The 20,582-nt window shown below is 40.6% G+C and overlaps 1 protein-coding gene across 7 annotated transcripts in view; it reads left to right on the forward strand.

Annotated features, from left to right (window-relative positions):
• Nucleotides 1–20,430, forward strand: part of LOC120745563 (DENN domain-containing protein 5B-like) — a 93,759-nt gene extending 73,329 nt beyond the window's left edge. For 3 of the 7 annotated variants that reach the window (XM_040050545.1, XM_040050544.1, XM_040050547.1), the window contains 16 exons: nt 2,502–2,652; nt 3,170–3,260; nt 5,898–6,029; nt 8,178–8,330; nt 8,523–8,601; nt 8,683–8,764; nt 9,031–9,159; nt 9,740–9,861; nt 10,285–10,430; nt 11,804–11,845; nt 12,172–12,290; nt 13,046–13,233; nt 13,804–13,886; nt 14,396–14,522; nt 14,872–15,046; nt 17,438–20,430. In XM_040050545.1, the coding sequence (XP_039906479.1) occupies nt 2,502–2,652; nt 3,170–3,260; nt 5,898–6,029; nt 8,178–8,330; nt 8,523–8,601; nt 8,683–8,764; nt 9,031–9,159; nt 9,740–9,861; nt 10,285–10,430; nt 11,804–11,845; nt 12,172–12,290; nt 13,046–13,233; nt 13,804–13,886; nt 14,396–14,522; nt 14,872–15,046; nt 17,438–17,621 (2,003 nt within the window). In that variant the 3' untranslated portion in view covers nt 17,622–20,430. Of the gene's footprint in view, nt 1–2,501; nt 2,653–3,169; nt 3,261–5,897; nt 6,030–8,177; nt 8,331–8,522; nt 8,602–8,682; nt 8,765–9,030; nt 9,160–9,739; nt 9,862–10,284; nt 10,431–11,168; nt 11,233–11,803; nt 11,964–12,171; nt 12,291–13,045; nt 13,234–13,803; nt 13,887–14,395; nt 14,523–14,871; nt 15,047–17,437 lie in introns of those variants that run through there. The other 4 variants (XM_040050548.1, XM_040050546.1, XR_005698657.1 and 1 more) reach the window with 3 other exon arrangements.
• Nucleotides 20,431–20,582: the final 152 nt, after the last annotated feature.

Consider the following 20,582-nt stretch of genomic DNA (forward strand, 5'->3'; position numbering starts at 1 on the left):
TAACACTTTTTTTATAAACAATTGTATTTTAAAGTATACATTTTAGAGTTCACAAACATTTTAATAAAGACTTTAACTAAGGATTTTCTTTACAAAGAATTATTTTCTTTAAATCAAAACCAAACATTTATTCACTAGTTTTACGATCCACCCAAGGATTTGGGGGGTAACTATTTTTAATATTAAGTAACATAAATATGTGGGAACACTAACTGCACAAACAATTTATTCAAACTTAAACATTCTTTTTTGTCAATATAATTTTTTAAACTTAAATGCAGCAACTATTCCCTAAGCGTAAAACATTTGCACAACTGAGCTTCCATAGTTCCAAATATATGTGCAGCAAATGTGAGCTCAAGAGCTTACCGATAGCCCGTCCTGTTCAAAGTCTTCCTCACAGTGGAAAAGTGCTTTGTTTGCTGTCCTCTCAGTATGTTGCTCACAGGTCAAATGACTGCTGCATGCATTTTAAGGTCTACTAGGCACGCCCACCCTTGATTGCTCTAATGTGGCTCACCTGGCAGGGCGGCGCACACCAGGCCGTGCTTAGTTGTTGATTGCACCCAAGGTCTAATCAGTGGCCATGCGCACGCAGCAGCACCGAACAGGTAGTGGGCAGGAGGAGGAAGAAAGGAATAACAGCCACACCTACTAGGCCAGCGCGACACTTACTCTTTAAAATACCAGAATAGGGAGGATGGAGCAGGTTTAAGTTTATTAGATTGATCAGTTTTGCTGAACTATGAAATATTTTGGGTGCAGTATCTTTTTTGCATATAGGTATAACAGAATAGCTTTAGTGTTTGTTTTAACTTGAGTATGAACTTATACAAAATGCAGCAAGATATTAAAAAAACCTGTTTAATTGATTAAAAAACACTATATCGGATTCATATCGGTATCAGCCGATATCCAAATTTATGATATCGGTATCGGACATAGAAAAGTGGTATCGTGCCATCTCTAGTTTCCATACTTCAGTTAATCCATGCACTGTCTCAGTGGAAGAATATTTGTCTTTGCTGGATTTCTTCCAGTTTCTTTAGGATATAATTTTGAGATACTATTCATCTGCTGTGGATCGTTTTTAGTCCTTTTGTCCCCCTCTCTAGTTTTTTTAAAAACACAACTCACAGCTCTTTGGGATCTTTTTGATGCTGCAAAAGACGATGTAATGCCTGTCAAACTGTGATTCAACTATAGAAATGAAAAATAAATTATGACTTTTTGCAAAGGGTAATGGTATCAAAGTCCTAAAGACACAAATTAAAATTGGTTCTTTGCTAAGTTACCCATTAATCTGTTGTCTATTCGTCGTTGTCAGACAGTTTTAAAGTGCATTACCTCTGCCTTTGTCCGTAGTAGCTTTTTGAATCCTATCAGGCACCTGTTTAAAAAACTGTCTTGGCAAAGTTTCTCCCCCTTTATGACCATTTAATACATATAAACTCATTATTAACAACTGCAAAGAATAATAACCTGGCCTTGTCTGGAATTTCGCAACATTTAGAAGACAATAAGGAGTAGTCTCTATCAGACCAGTTGTTGCTTCTAGAAATAATCCCCTTGGATGAAGTGTGGGCTGGTGCCTTGGTAGCATGCTAAAAATGCAGGACATGACACAAGAATTAGAAAAAAAGCAGGGAGCACAATGTTGGTGTTCTTCTGGTTTCCTGCCAGTTCTCATGATCATTGCTGAGATCGACAACAGTGGCTTATAACTCTTCACATGTCAGCTCAAGATAACGCTGTTTGTACGAGTGAGCTGCCGTGGCTCAGAGTGTTCAGTGATTCCGACTTCCATGCACTAATAGGCCAGTCCATGTGAACTGCAGTTGCCAAGGGTGACTTCATTTGCAATGGTCTGCATACTTAATTATGCAGACAATGGACAGGCCTTTCCTCTGCCTGCCTCCCTCCAGTGCCTCCACTCAGAGAACGCGCCACCTGCTCTCTGAGGACTTCAGTCAGAGACAAACGCAGTATAACCACATGACAGATGAAGATGGAGTGTGTTTGCAATCGCTGCTGTTGATGATGTTTAATCTTTAGAAGGATCAACAAGTAAGAGTCAGTCAGACCAGGTCTCTATAAAGAATGAACCACAACGTCATACATCATGCTGTGATTTAATATATAAACAGCCTGTTTTGAAGTACAGCCTAGAAGTGACACAGAATAGAAGAAACAGGAAGCTGAGTCACTCTTTGCAGCAAAACTTATCTGTGAAGGACGGCGACATATCACTCAATATCTTACATCTTAATTGCAGTTTTTTTCCAGTGTTGTGTGTGTGTTTGTGTGTGTGTGTGTGTGTGTGTTCAGATAAGATGCGATCTAGATGGTGGAATCAGTAAACACATAAATCCATATGCATGCCTGCAGCGTTTAAATCTGAAATTACCTTCAGTAATGTGACACCTACTGGAATTCTCCAAATGCCACGATGGTTTCACGTCCTTACAGCGTTGTCTGAATCTGTACCGTCTTTTGTTTAGCTCAGGCCATTGAGCAGCGGCTGATGAAGATTGACCACACGGCCATCCACCCACACCTGCTGGACATGAAGATCGGTCAGGGGAAGTACGAGCAGGGGTTCTTCCCCAAACTGCAGACCGAAGTGCTCAACACAGGACCGAGCAATAACAAGTGAGTCAGCCTCCACTGTGGACAGATTTCACAGACGACAGCAGAACCTTCAGGCTGTCTTTGTCAGAATACTCCAGTACAGTTTGAATGTAGGTTCAACAGAGATTGGTTAGATCAGGTTACACACATACAACTGAAAGCCCAGCTCGATGCGCTCAGATCCTATTTCCTTTTCTCCATTTTATTCGTGTGGCATTCCATAATCAGTGATACATAACAAGCAAAACTTCAAAAATGCTGACAAATCTGTTTGCACTGCTGAAAAATCTTTAAAGAATAGTTTAATAGGATTGTTTTAAGCTGCTCGTAATAATATCATCAATGTTAAAATGCAGTTCAAATCAAAGAGGAAGTAAAACATAAAAAACTGTTGCTTTACTGTTAAAGGCAAATGTTTACCTTAAATCTTAAAGTAACTTTATACAACTGATGTACTTTCTTCTCCCTTCAGTTTGACTCACAGGAGCACAGATAGTTAAAGGCTACACAGTATATTCACAGCGTGTTTGTTCTGCAGGTGGTGTCACAAGGCAACAACAGCTCAGCGCAGAAAAGATCGCCACAGACAACAAACGGAACATCTAACCCTTGATAATGACCTGAAAGAGGTGAAAAACCATCCTTCTGACTGCTCCCTGTTCTCCACTGTTCTCTAACTCTCTCATCTTTATTTTCTGCTTATTGTTTTGTTCTGTTGTGTAACTACATTTATGTTTCCTTCTGTTTGAGCTTTCTTTGTTTGGTTTATGTTATGTTTATGCACATGCTACCTTCACTGTCTTCTTATGTTCCATTCTTTTGGCTCTGTCGTCTTCTATCTGGCTGTGTGTCCTGTTCCGGTCCGTCTGGGGTCGGGTTGTACCGCTCTTCCTCCTCGAGCAGGTGGAGGGCTGCCTGGTCCTACAGAATTCCATGGCATTTTGGGAGTGGGACAATGCATCCCCTCCTCCTGTCAAACCACCTAAAAAATCTGCTTCTGCTTCCTGCCTGGTATGTGCAGGAGATGCTTGTGTTTTGGATTCCCTCTCATAGCCTCCACCCTCACTTCCACCTACTTTTCCGAGGTTCCCACATTCGCTAAGGCACAATTCCTTGCTGAATAGTAAAAAATATAAAATCCTAAAGGAAAACAAGACTAAAACAAGCAAAATAACATCTTTTTGCATAACTGAGGGGTGTTTAGGCTCGGTGAGCTGCACAGTTAGCAAAGGCATATCTTCCAATTCTTTGTTTTGAATGTGCAGCAGTCAAAAATCCAGAGAGATTCACTTTTAAGGTACCGCAAGTAAATTTTTAGGTCCTTTTAGGAGGAAAAAAGTTGCACTCATATGTAATTGTGTGTTTCAACAAATTTACATTCTCATAAACTTGTGAGTGAATCCATCAGAAATATATTGGACCTGGCACCGAGTTATGGAAACCACAATGTTGCCCTCCCGTCTTGAACACAGCGGTCAAGATTTACCTAAATGTATGTCTGTATGTATGTCTGTATGTCTGTATGTCTGTATGTCTGTATGTATGTATGTCTGTATGTATGTATGTATGTATGTATGTATGTATGTATGTCTGTATGTCTGTATGTATGTATGTCTGTATGTATGTATGTATGTATGTCTGTATGTCTGTATGTCTGTATGTATGTATGTCTGTATGTATGTATGTATGTATGTCTGTATGTATGTCTGTATGTATGTATGTCTGTATGTCTGTATGTATGTCTGTATGTATGTCTGTATGTATGTATGTATGTATGTATGTATGTATGTATGTCTGTATGTATGTATGTATGTATGTATGTATGTATGTATGTATGTCTGTATGTATGTATGTCTGTATGTCTGTATGTATGTATGTCTGTATGTATGTATGTATGTATGTATGTATGTATGTCTGTATGTATGTATGTATGTATGTATGTATGTCTGTATGTATGTCTGTATGTATGTCTGTATGTATGTATGTATGTATGTCTGTATGTCTGTATGTATGTCTGTATGTCTGTATGTATGTCTGTATGTATGTCTGTATGTATGTCTGTATGTATGTCTGTATGTCTGTATGTATGTCTGTATGTATGTCTGTATGTATGTCTGTATGTCTGTCTGTCTGTCTGTCATCCTCTTCTGTCTTACCTGAAGCCTCGTCTCCTGAACTGAAGTCAGGGCAATAACACAAAAACGTGCATAAACAAGCTTGTTTTTTCTTCATATTGTTGCAATTTGTCACTGTGAGTAGATGAAGATGTGACCATCCCATATCCAGACAGTTATAGCCATTACACCAGTATACCAATGTTAGGCCTCAGTGTCATAAAAACTCCCATCAGTTTCACTGATGCCATCTAACAGCAGCTAACAATGGCAAAAACAGCAGCACTTACCAACAGAAACATTTATGATATCTTCAAAAACCTGCCTCAGACAGACTTGAGCTGCACTGACTCATCAACACATGTCGGACTCTTCCACAAAGTTGTACAGCCTCCTTCAGAGTAAATACACATGCAGGCGTATTGACAGCTGAGGGGAACAGCAGAGTGACACCCTACGTTCACTACAGCAGCCTGAGTTGTTTGTCCTACAGCAGACACCATAGCTAGAATTTTCCTCTTAAACTGGGATGGTAAAAAAAAAAAAACAGAATTCATTTTACTGCAATCTCCTGACATCTAGTCGTTAAGATTTTAGACACTGAACCTTTAATTTGAAAAAAAAAAAAAGACATCAAATACATCATTGACAGTATTTCCAGCTATTTCCATGTCATGTTCTGTTTTGAACACTTTAAATGTGAAACAGCAGCAGTGGGAAATCTTCTGTTTGCGAGAACGGTGATGTAAGAGCATGGATTTCTCATTTCTGCGAAGCACTCAGAGCTCATTATAGGAAACATTTTGAATTTGGTATGCCATGCTCCAGACTGAGTGATACTTCCTGCCAACACACCCTTTCTTTAAGGATTCCTCCGATTTTTACTCGCCTCCTGTGTCACACCCTTTAACTTAACTCACTTAAGTTCCTCGAAGTGTCTCACATGAACAAAATTACCATTAACAGTCACAGAACTACTAGAACAGGTTATTAACAGTGTATAAGGAAGGCACGTATTTGTGAGATTGTGCCAGGAGTGAGGATGCTTACTTCAACCTCTAATACGTGTTAACTGCAAACCTTCATACAAAAGAATGACACTTTCAGTGCCTGTTATTTAAATCTCACTAAATATCTTCGTCTGCACTTCAGAAGTACATGCAGGAGGCCCGCAGCCTCGGGAAGAATCTGCGACAGCCTAAACTCTCCGACCTGTCGCCTGCCGTGATCGCCCAGACCAACTGGAAGTTTGTGGAAGGGTTGCTCAAGGAGTGTCGCATGAAGGTGAAACAGAACCCCAGCAATGCTGCTGCACTTGGAAATGACCCATGATTCTTGATTCTTGCATGCACTCATTCGCTGTCCTTCATTTACAGAAGTTATTACTGAAAACTGTAAATATATATACAGTTTATACTTCTCAGTTAAAGGGTTACTCTTTTAAACTTAATTATTGACATTTTGCATAAGTGTTTCCAGTTCATTACAGATTTTCTGATGCTTGTTTTAATCAGCTATCATGACCATAGTATTAAATTGCTGCTTATTACACATAAACTGCCACAGGCGTTTCCTGGTAGTCATTACTATTCTTTAAGTTTGTTTTCAAGGGTTTTTACCTGGTTATTAATATGTTATTAAATAGAAACGGGCAGTTTTGCATTTTGCAGCTCTGTTTCCTGTTTATAAACTACCATGGTGAATGAGTGGTAATAACTGTGAAATTACCACATTATTACGTTCTATCAAAATGACTCCCGTAATGTTCAACGATGAACTGCAGTGTGTTGCATAGAGTACCTCCAAATCCATACTAGAGATGGGCCGATCCGATATTACGTATCGGCATCGGTCCGATACTGACCTAAATTACTGGATCAGATATCGGAGAGAAATAAAAATGTAATCGATCCATTAAATATCAAAAAAGCACCTCACAAAACTTGCAACATGGCGTAACTCGGCTCATAACCGTAGCATGTCGGAGCAGTATGCGTCACGTGATAGAGCGGCTGTGGCCTGTGAGACCTGTCGGTGGTCTGGTTGAGCATTTGGAGCCTCGCTACCAAACGAGCATTTTATCTCAGAGAAAGTTATCCCAGAGAGAAGTAAAGCAAGTGTGTAAGTTCATCTCTGAATGTTTGTAAAGCATTCCAGCATTAAGCTTAACAACCGATATATGGAGCGACTGCCTCTCCCCCTCCCTCTCCTGTTGCTACTTCAATCGAAACTGATCAATGATCAGCTGATCGGCTTTTCTGTCGCGACTCCATCTCTCTTCTTTGTTTATCGCCCACTTCACGCCAGAAAGAGGAAACCAGCGGCTGAACAACAGCAGCACGTTTAAGCTTGATCAGCTGTTGTTAGAATTTATTTAATGTTACTTTCTACACCAGGATCTTTTTCTACAGCTGACGGCTGGTAACTGTGCAGGGGCGGATCTAGCAAAGTTTAGCCAGGGGGGCCGATAGGGCATGAACAGGGAGAAGGGGGCACAAAGACATACTTTTCTTTCTTATTCTCATTTAAAATGTCGAGCTTTTAATAATTAATTATCCGAATCTTACACCCAAAGTTTTAATCTGATGTAAAACATATAGAAGTCCATTACTGTATATAGTAACTATTAAGTCTAATATACCCTAGTAAGCTGTAGTACTTTTTCCTTTGGGAAGGTACCATCTGTGCAGTCTGCAGTTCTGTTGAAGAAAGATGTTGAATCTATTTAATTATTCTTCAAAATTAATTGATTTCTGTGCATTTTTTTTTTCACACTGCATCAAATTAAAGTTGATTACATCGATTAAGCATCATGAGGTGGAGGGTGGGGGGTTCCCTATTTTTTTTTTTTTTTTGCTGGAAGTTTGTAACCCTATTAGTTAGGTTGCTTACTCTTTAAAATACCAGAATAGGGAGGATGGTGCAGGTTTAAGTTTATTAGATTGATCAGTGTTGCTGAACTATGAAATATTTTGGGTGCAGTGTATTTTTTACATACAGGTATAACAGAATAGCTTTAGTGTTGTTGTTTATTTAAACTTGAGTATGAACTTATACAAAAACACACTATTAATGATTAAAAACACACTATATCGGATTCATATCGGTATCGGCAGATATCCAAATTTATGATATCGGTATCGGACATAAAAAAGTGGTATCGTGCCATCTCTAACCCATACACATAAAAAGTTCCTCAACTATGATACAAATTCTCCACAATACAAAGCAAGGCTCTTCTACTCCAGTTTGCCCATTTAGCCATCATAAGAAATGATGAAGAGGCACGTCCATCCACAGAATGCAGTGGTTTTTAATATAACTGGAGGGTAGGTTACATGGATGTGTCATATGCCCTAGATTTTAAGTATCTCAAAGTCACATGTTCATAATATATCACAGTGATTCCTCTAATTGTATGTGGGTGTGTAGACCAAGCGTATGCTGGTGGAGAAGATGGGCCGCGAGGCGGTGGAGCTGGGTCATGGCGAGGCCAGCATCACTGGATTAGAGGAGAACACTCTGATCGCCAGTCTGTGTGACCTGCTAGAGAGAATCTGGAGCCACGGGCTGCAGGTCAAACAGGTCAGCACACACACTGAAGTAAAGATATATACAGTGCTGCACAAATGTTAGGTTTCTTCAACACGCTATAGATGTTGAGGTTCCTCCCTCTGTGTGTGTGTATAATGTGATGCCTCATCCATCGGTGCAATAACTGCTGTTATGTGTGTCATTTCTGTCCTCGGCTCTCTCATGCTGATCGTGATGTTTCAGGGGAAGTCTGCTCTGTGGTCTCACCTGCTGCACTATCAGGCCCGGGAGGAGATGCTGGCGCAGCAGGCTGACTCACCAGGTAACATACACGTACACACACGCAGTCGAAAGCCTCAGTCACATGTTAAAGCATCAACAAAAAATCCATCTCTCCTTGTAGCGCCTCGCCTTCTTGAGAGGAGGAAGTCTGATAGTTCCATAGCAATGCCTTCTCTGCGTGTGTCTCTCATTCAGGATATGAGGTATGATCTTGTTGTCATAAATCCTTTGCACTGTCCAAGCCTCTTCTACAACAGGTAGACTAGAGTAACACTGTTTAGGTGTTCCTGTTAGTATTAAACATCATATTATATACAGTATACTCGCTGCACGTACTGTAAACAAGTAGTTTGTATGTCCGTGTTGGTGCATCTGTGAAAATGTATGAAATCTGTAAGTGAAGTTAAAGTAAATAACTTTTCCTTCATCTTAAAACCACGGCGTTATTCTTCTTCTCCGTCTGTCCCAGGCATATCCAGAGTATGTCAGAGATCAAGACGGACGTTGGCCGAGCCAGAGCCTGGATTCGCCTGTCCCTGGAAAAGAAGCTGCTCTCTCAGCATCTCAAACAGTTGCTGTCACGACAAGCCTTAACCAAGTAAGCATTTTGGTGACTGAATCCCACCTTCATATTTACATGTTGTGCACTATTAAACAAACATTTTGCAGTCGTTTTCACAGTTAGGGTTTGCATACAGTTAAAACACATGACACAAAGTTGTAGAAAACCCTCCGTTTTATATGATGTGGGAGAAAGTGGCTCTTTTTGTGTGGCTTGATCATGCCACAGGGGGCAGCAGTGAGCACCCTGAGCCACACCAGTGCAGCACTGGGAGTATTTTTCTGCTGTATTCATTTACAGGAGGTAAAAGGTCCATCTGGCCGAATGGCATTCCCACTTGACTTCCACACATCCATTTCTGAGTGAAGTATAACTGTAAGCTTCCCTGCACGCCTCCATTTTGCCCCTTCAAACAAAACAGAAGCGTTTCAGTTCATTGCTAGTTTCATGGTAGGGCTCTCTAATTGTTAGTCTAGAAAGATAACGTTTTATTTTGTTGTTTAGTTATTAAGGGTGCAAAAACTGTCAAACTAAAAAGACTTTTGACATGGATGTTGATGAGGAGAGATGTGATGTACTTTGCTGTATCTGAACCTGACTTGACTGACCGCCACAGGAAGCTGTACAAACGTTACGCCTTCCTGCGCTGTGAGGAGGAGAAGGAGCAGTTCCTCTTCCATTTGCTCTCTCTCAATGCTGTTGACTACTTCTGCTTCACCAGTGTCTTCACCACCATCAGTGAGTTTTCCATCAGCTACACATAACCTCTGACCTCTGGCCACCCACAGCAATGCTTTTCTTGAACAAAAGAAACGTTTTAAGACGAGAAGCTTTAGGTGATTGGAAACAGCAAATTATGCTGTTAAATATGTCACATATCAATGTGTATTTTTATGAACTGTATATATACACTCACACATATAAACGTATATGGAACTGAAATTGTGTGTCAGCAGCATTTCTATGAAAAGAGGTCATGTTGTTGTTTATAATGAGGTTGTGTTGTTTATAATGACATGACATCAAACTCCTGGAAAGCTCTTCAGCCCTCCTGCACCACCTACTGAAGCCTTACAGTAAAAATGTCAGTTACTTTATTCATAGAGCTACGGATCAATAGCTGACTGTGAAATGTGAGGCTTTTTTTGTCTTCTTTTGCAGTGATCCCATACAGAGTCGTCATCATCCCCATCAAGAAGCTGAGCAACGCTATGACCACATCCAACCCCTGGGTGTGCGTCTCAGGGGAACTGGGAGACTCGGGCATCATGCAGATCCCCAAGAACGTATTAGAAATGACCTTTGATGTGAGTACTGTGACCTTTGACCTCCCACAAGTTGATCATGCTGTCAGCCACTCTGATGTTGTGTGCAGGCATTGAGTTTGTGTTTTCTATGTTTCACTCCTTGTCACTGTTTGTCAAACATCACATGGTGCACTCCAGCTTATTTAAAGCCACAGTAATCAAAAATCAGTGTTTCTTAAAGGTGCTGTAAAGAGAATACTTCATCCCAGAAGTCTCGGGACAAGGCTCCAAAACATGAAGTGATATGTAAAATGCTTCTTGCCTTGGCTTCAGCATTTCTTGAATAGGCAATATTGGACTGGAGAGTTAGTTCCCATAACTTCTGGAGAATTTCTCCTGCTCTGTGTCCATATTGCACGAGCTTTTGCAGTTTTAAGAACTAAGGTTGGGCGAGTGGATGAATGCATCGACCATCGACGATAGGCCGAGCCTTTCGCCGATCATTTTTACAAGAGCCATTCATTTATTCGCCCATGAGTAAGTTTGCTAATAATTTTGGTTGAACCCAGTAGAAGGAGCCAATGGAAAAAAATAATAACACTGTTTTAACGGCACTGCCTTCCATCTGCAGGCACATGCAGCCTCCTCAGAGTGCGCCCAAATTCAGCCATTCATTTCCTCAAACTCATGTTAAAAAAAACAAAAACTTTATTACATTATTTACATTTTAAAAACCCACAATGGAGGGAGGGAAACAAAGAAACTGGCTTCTTTTCCCCATTGTAACTGTGTTTACAGGTCGTTCCAGTGTTTATCCATCTTACACACCCGACCAAACAACAAATACAAAATGAAACACAAAGTAAGTTAAAAATAAAAACGTCTCCTCCAGCTAACATAAAAATAAATCTTTGATGTAACGTTAAGTCTTTTGTGCGATTTGGTGCATCTTAAATAAATGAATAATCCAAAAAGTAGCAATAATAACTCTGAAACAAACAAGAAAAGAAAGTAAAATATTCGCTCCAAACAAAACGTATAAATTCACAAAAAGTCGCCTGCGCGAGTTTATCGCCCATCCTGACTAAGAAGCATTTAAAGCTGCTGTTTTAGTTCTAAAAGTGAACCAGTTGTGGTGAATTTCAGCAGCATCTGCCATCACATTCACAGCAGTCTACTTCCTAAGCCCTAAACAATTCTCCTTTTACCTCAAGAAATTTTCCATCAAGCAAGATCGATTATGAAATGATGTAGGTCATGTGAAGACTGCCCTCTAGTTGCACTTCTATGCAGTGCACTCCAATAAATCAATTTTGTTTTACAGTGTCAAATCATGCAAGTAGGATTTCTGTGAGCCAAGCCTAGTTTGCATGCATGAGTGATGTTTTATTGTCCATTCTTTGTGTCTTAACGTATGTTTCCATCTCCCTCAGTCTGCTTTCAGGCCTCACACGCACATCTCTGCCATATTCAAGGTTAGGCAAAGCCCTTGCTCTACAGCTCCATCTCCCACCATCAAGCGTATCCCTTTGAAATGCTTGCTTTTCTTTTCTGTGTTTGACTTGCTCAAAGTTGCTCCTTTACCCTGCGTACATGAGTGCTGACTGAAGTTGTGCTCTGTGTGTCTTTGCTGGAGCTATTAGGAAAATATGCTGAAGGAAATGTAAAAAATAAATAAAAAGTAAAACGTTTGTGCCCAAATAACTGAATTAACCAGAGACAGACAAGTATATCATGCACAGTAATGAAAGAGAGTAGGATCTGATATTGTATTGATTAACTAGTTGCTCTCTGTGTTCAGTGTCAGAACCTGGGGAAGCTCACCACGGTGCAGCTGGGTCACGATAATGCCGGCCTCCTGGCTAAATGGTTGGTGGACTGTGTGATGGTGCGGAACGAGATCACAGGACACACCTACAGGCGAGTAGAGGACCTGTCTTTGTTCTGTTGTTGTTACTCATTTAGTAAACTTCCCTCACATGCTTTTCTGTGCAGCCAAATTAGATTGTTGTAGACCTCAGACAACATTACGACCAATAAGAGTGCAGCTAGCAGCCGATAACCGTCCTGTCATGAGTGTAACTGCTGGCGCACGCGTGTCACACTCTGGGCATTTAATAGTTTGCTGTTTCTCGGCAGTTTTGATGAATTTAAAATGAATAAAGTGTTTTTTGTTGTTAGTGAGTTAAAAAAGGCATATTCATTCAGCATTATATTATATTATAGAGACATTTGTTAAATTAACTGGAATGTGTGGCTCACTGACAATATTGGAGGTAAATTTTGTTTGTATAACCCAATCGGAGAAAATATTAAATTGTTTGTTTCTCATAACGTCAAAAAGCAGACAAGAAAAGAAACAAGACACTGAAAAATACAAAATATAAAACATACGAAAGACAAAGAGAGAAGATCAGAGCAGAGACGTGTGGAGAAAGAACAAACCGATATACGGATGGAAAACGCGTAGATTTCGCCCGCCTGTGTGTCTGAACCACATTTAGTACATCACCCTCTGATGCACACCAAGTGCTAGTTAGTAGGAACCATGCTGCGTGTTTGTTGATAGCAAGTCAAATATAAAATATCTCCCCTGAAAATCAGAAGAACAAATAGAAAGATGCCAACAGATGTAGAGCGTCGATGTGTAACCTCAGCACCTTGTTGTCCATCAGGTTCCCTTGCGGTCGATGGCTCGGTAAGGGTGTGGATGACGGCAGTCTGGAAAGGGTCCTAATCGGGGAATTAGTGTTGCCCAGCGGAGAGGATGATTCTGCAAGGGCCTGCCGTACACCCCCGCTACAGCGTTCACCTTCCCAGGGCAGACGCATCAGCATCACATCGCTCACCGGACGAGATACCAGTCAGTATCTGTCAGCGTTCTCACACAACAGGAAATCTCTAATACTGAGAATGAAATGTTTTCATTTCCTGACAGGTTTTGCCGCACTTTCTGATATTTGAAGTGCAGGATTTTAAATAGATTTTATCCACAGTAGGAACAAAAGATGGTCTGTGTGCAATTACTCAGTCATCCACTACCTCACTAAACACTTTCAGAAGGCTCTATCGATGTTTTCATTATTTTAGAGCTTTTATGTGCAATGAATCTCATAATATCATCAAAATAAGACTGCCAGGCTTCCATTAAATGCTTTTTTAAAAACCCTTTCTGCAGTAGTTTTTTGGAAACGTTAAGGCATATCAACTTCTATAATAATAATGATAATCTCTTTATTAAGCTGCCAGGAACTCAATTATATGGGTAATTCTTAAAATGTGGTTTAAAGCTCAGACTTCCATTGCAGCTCAAAAATGCAGCGTTTCCAGGAAGGATGGTAGCTACAGACATGTTAGCTGTTGCTACCTCAGGCTGTCAGGGTTCAGAGGTCTGTAGCAGTCTGTACTGATGCAGATGTTTTCCCCATTCTAGAGCTGAATTCAGCACAAATCCAAGAGGGGATTGGGGAGGCAGTGAACAACATCATCAAACACTTCCACAAACCAGAGAAAGAGGTCAGTGACTTTCAGCACTCTGAAATCCTTTTCTAATGAGTGCGTGCCTTATAGCTTAACTACTGCTATGCTGTCTGTGAATTCTGAGTAGTGTGGGTTCTGTTTTCCTGTTTCCATCAGGGAGTGCATTCATTATGTTTCCATAAGTAAAGTTGTGCTTTGACCATAGAAAGTCTGAAAAAGTGATGATCTTTCAAGTTGTAGTCATTTCTCTTCAGTGACAGTCTGTCACAGCACATTGTTGAATCGAATTTCAGAGGTACTCCAACGTTCATGGGAATAGCGTAAATAGCAAAAAGTGTTAAGCCACTTAGATGATAGGGTGCCAAGTTACCTGCCCACACAAGCAAGCTTCGTTACACTGTACATCTGCCCATATACAACTAACTAGCAGATATGTGTGTACTAAGTAACAGACAAAGTAACAGCATCATGTGGCAAATGTCAAACTTCTTACATTGTATCAACATTTGCTTTTGTGCATTGACGTGTTGATGTGTGTTGCACAGAGAGGCAGTCTGACTGTTCTGCTGTGCGGCGAGAATAGCTTGGTCACGGCTCTGGAACAGTTCTTCCATCACGGCTTCAAATCTGCCAGGCTCTTCCAGAAGACTGTGTTTGTGTGGGACTTTGTGGGTGAGTGTGAAGAGACGGCACGCTCTGCTGCTGATGAGGAAAACTGTTCAGTTTGGCCCATGGCAGAAAATCAAGGGCTAAACTGTGTTACAATGTGTACTGGTTTTACTGGATTAAAGAAAAAATGTGGAATACCTTTTTATTCATGTGTCATGGTTTTTATACATGTTTGTAGAGGATTATACAACATTTACAATTATTTTTGTGTAATCTGGGCTTTCAAATGAATTTGTAACATAGCCTTCAGCCTAGTGTTCTCAGTTTGTTGAGCTGTTACACAACAGTGTAAGGAAGCAGAGAGCTTTAAGTAAACTGATATGGTGTGTGATGCTCCTCTAAAACCCTACAGAGAAGGCTGTTGCCTACATGGAGTCAGCTGACCAGGTGGGAGACCTTCAGGAGACCACTGAGGCCATGAAGATGACCTGTCAGTCACTCTGTCATTACTTCAATGCGATCAACTCCACCTCCAGAAACATCGGCAAGGACGGAAAGTTCCAGCTGTTAGTCTGCCTCGGAGCCAGGTCAGTGTGGAGACAACGAATTAATGTCAATTATGTTGTGAGCTGTGATGGAAGCTGTTTCTGCTCAGGTGTGGGCTCTGATAGCATCTTTTGATATGTGATTATTCGATCAGAAATTTGACATATTAAAAACATGTCACGATTGTGGTCAGAAGTTTTCATTTGTCTTGGATTTCCTCTAGGGCAGGGGAGACAGGACAAAATAAATGCTCACTGTCGAGGCGAGTGCTGTGTGGCTGGCAGCAAATGCAGGACTCTCAGACGTCAAGAGTGAAACTCTAATAGCAGCTTTCATTCAAACAAAAAACCTCAAACCTGAAAACTAGAAATTAAACTGGACTCAAGAACTAAATACTAAGAAACATGAAGTAAGATTTAGTCATGAACACAGACAGGAAACCACCAGCATGGTGAGGGTACGCCACAACACAAAGCAAAGAAAACACAGGGCTTAAATACACACCAGAGTGATCAGAGTGGGAAACGGGAGGGAAACACAGCTGGGATTAACTAGCCATAATGAGACAAAGGAAGCAAAACTGGATACATTGACATGAGACGAGGGACCGCCAAAATAAAACAGGAGCTGTAACAAAGATGTGGACTTGACACTGAGACAGAGAGACATGGCTGACCGGGAAGACAGAGGGAACATGAGGACAAGTGTGACAAGACGAAGAACACGAGACAGCCTAATGACAGAAACCAAAGTCCTAGGACTAAAAATATAACACAGCAGAACCAAAACCCACGAATTACAATAATTAAAGAATATAACTAAAGCACACAAACACTGAGTCACAGGCCACAGGTGACACTTGGCTTGTTTTCTTTTTTTCTTTGTTTCTCTTCACTGTGGAAGAGAGGCAGAAGTTAATGATAATTAAATGCAAAGTGGTGTATAAATACATGGTGAGTGAAGAAGGAAGGCACAATGTGTCATGGGAAGCCCCTAGGAGCCTAGGCCTAGTGCAGCATAATTAAAGAAGGGTCACCTGATACAGCCCCAACTACAACCTTCATGAGAAAGGAAAGTTTTAAGCTTAATCTAAGTAGAAAACCTGCTTTTCTCCTGAATCCAAACTGAAAGCTGAGGGTTCTGCCTCCCATTCTACTTTTAATACCCTAGAAACTAAAAGTAATCCCACAGTCTAAGCGCAAAGTGCTCCTTTGAGATGATATAGTACTTTGAGCCAGGGAGCCTTCATTGGGCATAGATCCTAGAAGGAACCTTCAGTGGATTCTGCACATTCCCAGTCACCAGAGCCTTCAGTGGGTCCTGCACAGTCTGAACATGAGCAGCCAGAAGCTGAGCCAGAGGGTCCCATGTTGTCTGAGCCAGATGGCTGCTACTTTCAAAACTAGCAGATTGTTGTGCTTCACCATCAGTTGCTTTAAATTCAGCTACCAGCTCGGCTTTCCCTCAGCCGTTAGTCTCCCGGCCTTTCTCCTTGTCTTCGGCCTCCTCCCAAGCATTGCTGGCCTCCTGTTGGGCCACCAGAAGGCCTCTGCCGCAGCTGCTGCTTCCCTGTCTTGCCTCACCATCGCTGGCCAAGTCATCTCTGGTAGTCCACCGTCTTCATTGCTGGGCTCCTGTTCTGTCTTCTTATGGACAGCCTGCTCTCAAGACTCCTGAGGGTTTCATTTGTTCTCCAGAGGGGCTTCAACTTGTCTTCTTCTGGCCTCTTTTCCAAGTCTCTGTCTTCATTGCCCTCTGTTGAGCCTCCGGATATTCCACCTGTCATGCTTCATCTCAATACCAGACCCAGTAATCCACATTGCTTATCTTTTTAGTCCTGTTGAAAATCTGCAGTCTCACCACTGATTAACATTTAAGTCGATTTAACTCTTACTACGTTTAACTGACACAGACTGCTTACTTACATATTGTTCATAGCATAAGCACACACATTTACTATACACTACACATATTAAATTGTCTGTCTCATTATTACAGTTAATAAAACTAAAGCTAACACTACTGTCGGTATGCAGAAAAACATTGTTCACTGAAATTAAAATTAAACTGGACTCTTGAATAAGACTAAACCAAATCATATTGTGCGTTCAACTAAAGCCAAACTAAACAATAATTAGGAGATGTCCTTGGGTTGAGTCTCTGTCAGTGTGGTCAGGATTGTCACCCCAGCAATGGGAGGCTTTGTGTAGCAACTCAAACTGAAACTAATTCAGTTCAGTTGTGTTTATATAGCAACAGTCACCTCGAGGCGCTTTATCTTGTGACATAATGCTACAATAATGAATAAAAATAATCAAACCAAACTGAAACTAACATTTTTTAAAAACTAAATTGAATTAAAAATTGAAATTTAAAATGCGATAAACTGTGAAGTTTTAATAATTCTGATCTGATCACTGTTGGCCCCACAGAGACCGCCTGCTGCCCCAGTGGCTCCCCCTGCTCGTGGAATGTCCAGTGATCCTGCAGATGTATGAGGACACAGCAATGCTCAGAGACCCTTCCACTCTCAATACCCTTATAAGCGTCCTTGAGACTCTGCACGACTTCTCCATCACACTGGAAGCCTCACTGGTCAAAGGCATCAACCTTTAGCTCCACAGGACTCTGGTTAATTTTCTGTCCTCCTCTTCAGTTCACTCTGTCCGTCTAACTGTTAGCTCCTTGGCCTTGTGATTAGATGGATGATAAGGTTTGGAGGACATTAAATTGAAAGGACAATTTGGAAACCAAAGCAATAAGTTCCACATGTTCTCATGTTGCTTGATTCTTCATGGGAGACGTTAAAATTTGTGGGTGACCCATGAGCTTGGATGCAGTATTTCCACTCTTCCTGTGAATTTCAAAGACTATTTAAACAAAAGGTCAGACCAAGGATCTGTAGTTTTTTACTTGATGAACTAATGCTGTTCATCACAGTGCACAGGTTACTGCAGACATATCAGCTTTTAGAAGCACTTCCTGCCTTCCATCTATCCTTTGTTATTTCAGTACACTTGGAAAATGACTGTTTGGCTTCCTGCTCACATGAAACTCAAGCTGTAAGTCAAAAATCTGTTCCAAAAAGACTTTTGCAAAGCAGTTATTCACTGTCATGTTTGAGGGAACTACTTTTTTATATTCCCAAAAACTGTTCATCTGGACGTAGCGGTGGCCAAGCGTACGACTGAAGAAGTCACTTGGATGAGTGACGAAGCGTCCAGATGAACAGAATCCACTTTTTGGGATTTCCTTACCTTGATGATTGAGCATGAAAATACTTTCTATATTGTTTTTGCTTTAAGGTCTTTTCTAGGCTGCAGGATTGTCGTTGCTGATATGAATCACAGCATCTTTCTGCCTTATTGATTCTCTTAGTGTACTGAAATATGGCTGCTTGGAAGAAAAACAAAAAATTGAGTGCATGCTGAAATGACAGCATAGAGACATAACTGTAGCAGCAGACATGTAACAGCTGTGTGTAGCATAGCCCCCTTCAGTTGGTACGAGTAGATGCATTATCTTACCTGTAACTGTTGGTTATAGTAGCATCAACCTAACTGTTGTTAGCGTGAGCAACAATGCTTTTGTGCACGGAAAGAGTACGATGCCGTGAGGAGACTGAGGGATCACTGACACAATGACAGACTCAGTGTTAAGAGTTTAACCTGTGGCTAACATTCCTACCTACATTATACATCTATGTCTCACTTCACAGATGTGCGCATGTAAGATCAGGTTTTAAGGCTGTGTGCCTTACAAACTCATTTACACCATCTGCCTACACACAAATTCATGTAGGATTTCTTGCCAGTTTGCCAGTTTCAACAACTAAATAACAGCTAAACTGTAACATACAGGCTCATCTAAGAATGAAAAATGAATTTCAGCTGATTTATGCCTTTTCCTTGAAACCAGCGTGTGTGGGCCAAAAGTGTGAACTCCTACACTATGGAGATACCTGACACATTAACAATATACGACAGAAATTAATTCAAGTATAACATTAATGAATTAAAGTCCTGGCAGTTATTAAACTTTTCCACAAAACAACAAAACGGTTCTTTCAAAAACAATAATCAGTATACACAGTTCAGCTTTTTACTGCATTCATATCAAACATCAGGAATAAGCTGAAATTTTAGAACGTTTACTTCACAAAATGACGTTACTATAGCACCCATTTGTCACCAATTAGCATAGGAAGCGAGAAGTAGCAGGTTTATGGTCTTAACAACTTTCATGCTTGTGTATGTGTCATGATTCCCGTAAAGTCCCACTTCAAGCCAGTCACAGGTTACGTTTTTAGTCCCTGTGTAACAGCCGCAGTAGCACTGGCTGTTTATACACTGTTTAAAATCTAGATTTTATGTTTTGTAATAAAGCAAACTAGCCTATGCTAAGCTAAATGTTCTTTAATTGTTTAAAGGGGTTTTTATGTAAACTGCAGACTTGGCATAAATGGATGAATTTCACAATTAGAATCGTTAACCTTGTTTTCTGTGGTCCATAAATGTGTCATGAAGGGACGCGCCATATTTGTGTTTCACCTCCTCTAAATGCGCTCAAAATGTAAATATGTTTGGCAGCAGAGAGTAAAATGTTTGGAAATGTGTATCTTGGGCAGATGTCCTATCTTTGAACTTTTGCAGCATTAGCAATTTTGTGTTGCCTCTTGCTAAATGGATACTTTCTGGTGTACATATTGTCAACGCATGCTGTCATTTAAGCTGTATTCATGTGGCACTCTAATGGATTACAAATAGCAGGGGAGTTTATCTGCTTTGTTACGACAAAATGTGGACACGGTTGCATTTCTGCTGTTTCCAGAACGGAGTATGTGATGGGCAACACATCCTGCCTTCCTGTGTTTTTAATTTATATTGACTTTGACTGGCTGACAGCAGCACTGGTGTTTTATGGTGGACAAACCTGTGGAATAAGTCGATGCGTCCTATGCACCTTTAAAGTAACCACTATATCTCCTTCATGTGCCCCTGCTGATTAGCCTGTGGGACTATTGACAGCTCCAAAGCACAGACATGGATTCCTCCACCGCTTCCTGGACGTCTTTATGTACGGACTATTTTTCTGGCAGCACCAGAAACGACGTGTGGAAGATGACCATCCACCCTAGTAGTCACACTTCATGCCAGCGTTGGGACTGACTGCTCTCTACTGATATTTATTGTTCCTCAATAAAACACCGAAGTCTAAGATGTGTGTGTGACATGTATAATTTTGAAATATATTTTATTTTATAATATTATTATATTTCATGCCAGGAAGTCACCACTTTTAGACTCAGTTGCTTGCTAATCTTGAGCAAAGTTTTAGTAGAGGTTACACTGGCTGTTGCTTATTTTGTTTTGCATGTGTATTGCTTATTGGATAAATAAAGTATTTATCTCATGTCAGTCAAAAATGTTGCTACAGATACTCTTTGTAACAGCTGAAATTCTAATCTTGTTATCCTGTTGTAACTAATGAATTTCTCCTTTGGAGGAGTAGAGTTTTTCTTTTCAGTTTCACAGATAGTTATATAACGCATGCAGTGCTTTACCTGCTTGCAAGAGA

The sequence above is a fragment of the Simochromis diagramma genome, unplaced genomic scaffold, assembly GCF_900408965.1.
Source record: "Simochromis diagramma unplaced genomic scaffold, fSimDia1.1 OVJJ01000131.1, whole genome shotgun sequence".
NCBI classification, from domain to species: domain Eukaryota; kingdom Metazoa; phylum Chordata; class Actinopteri; order Cichliformes; family Cichlidae; genus Simochromis; species Simochromis diagramma.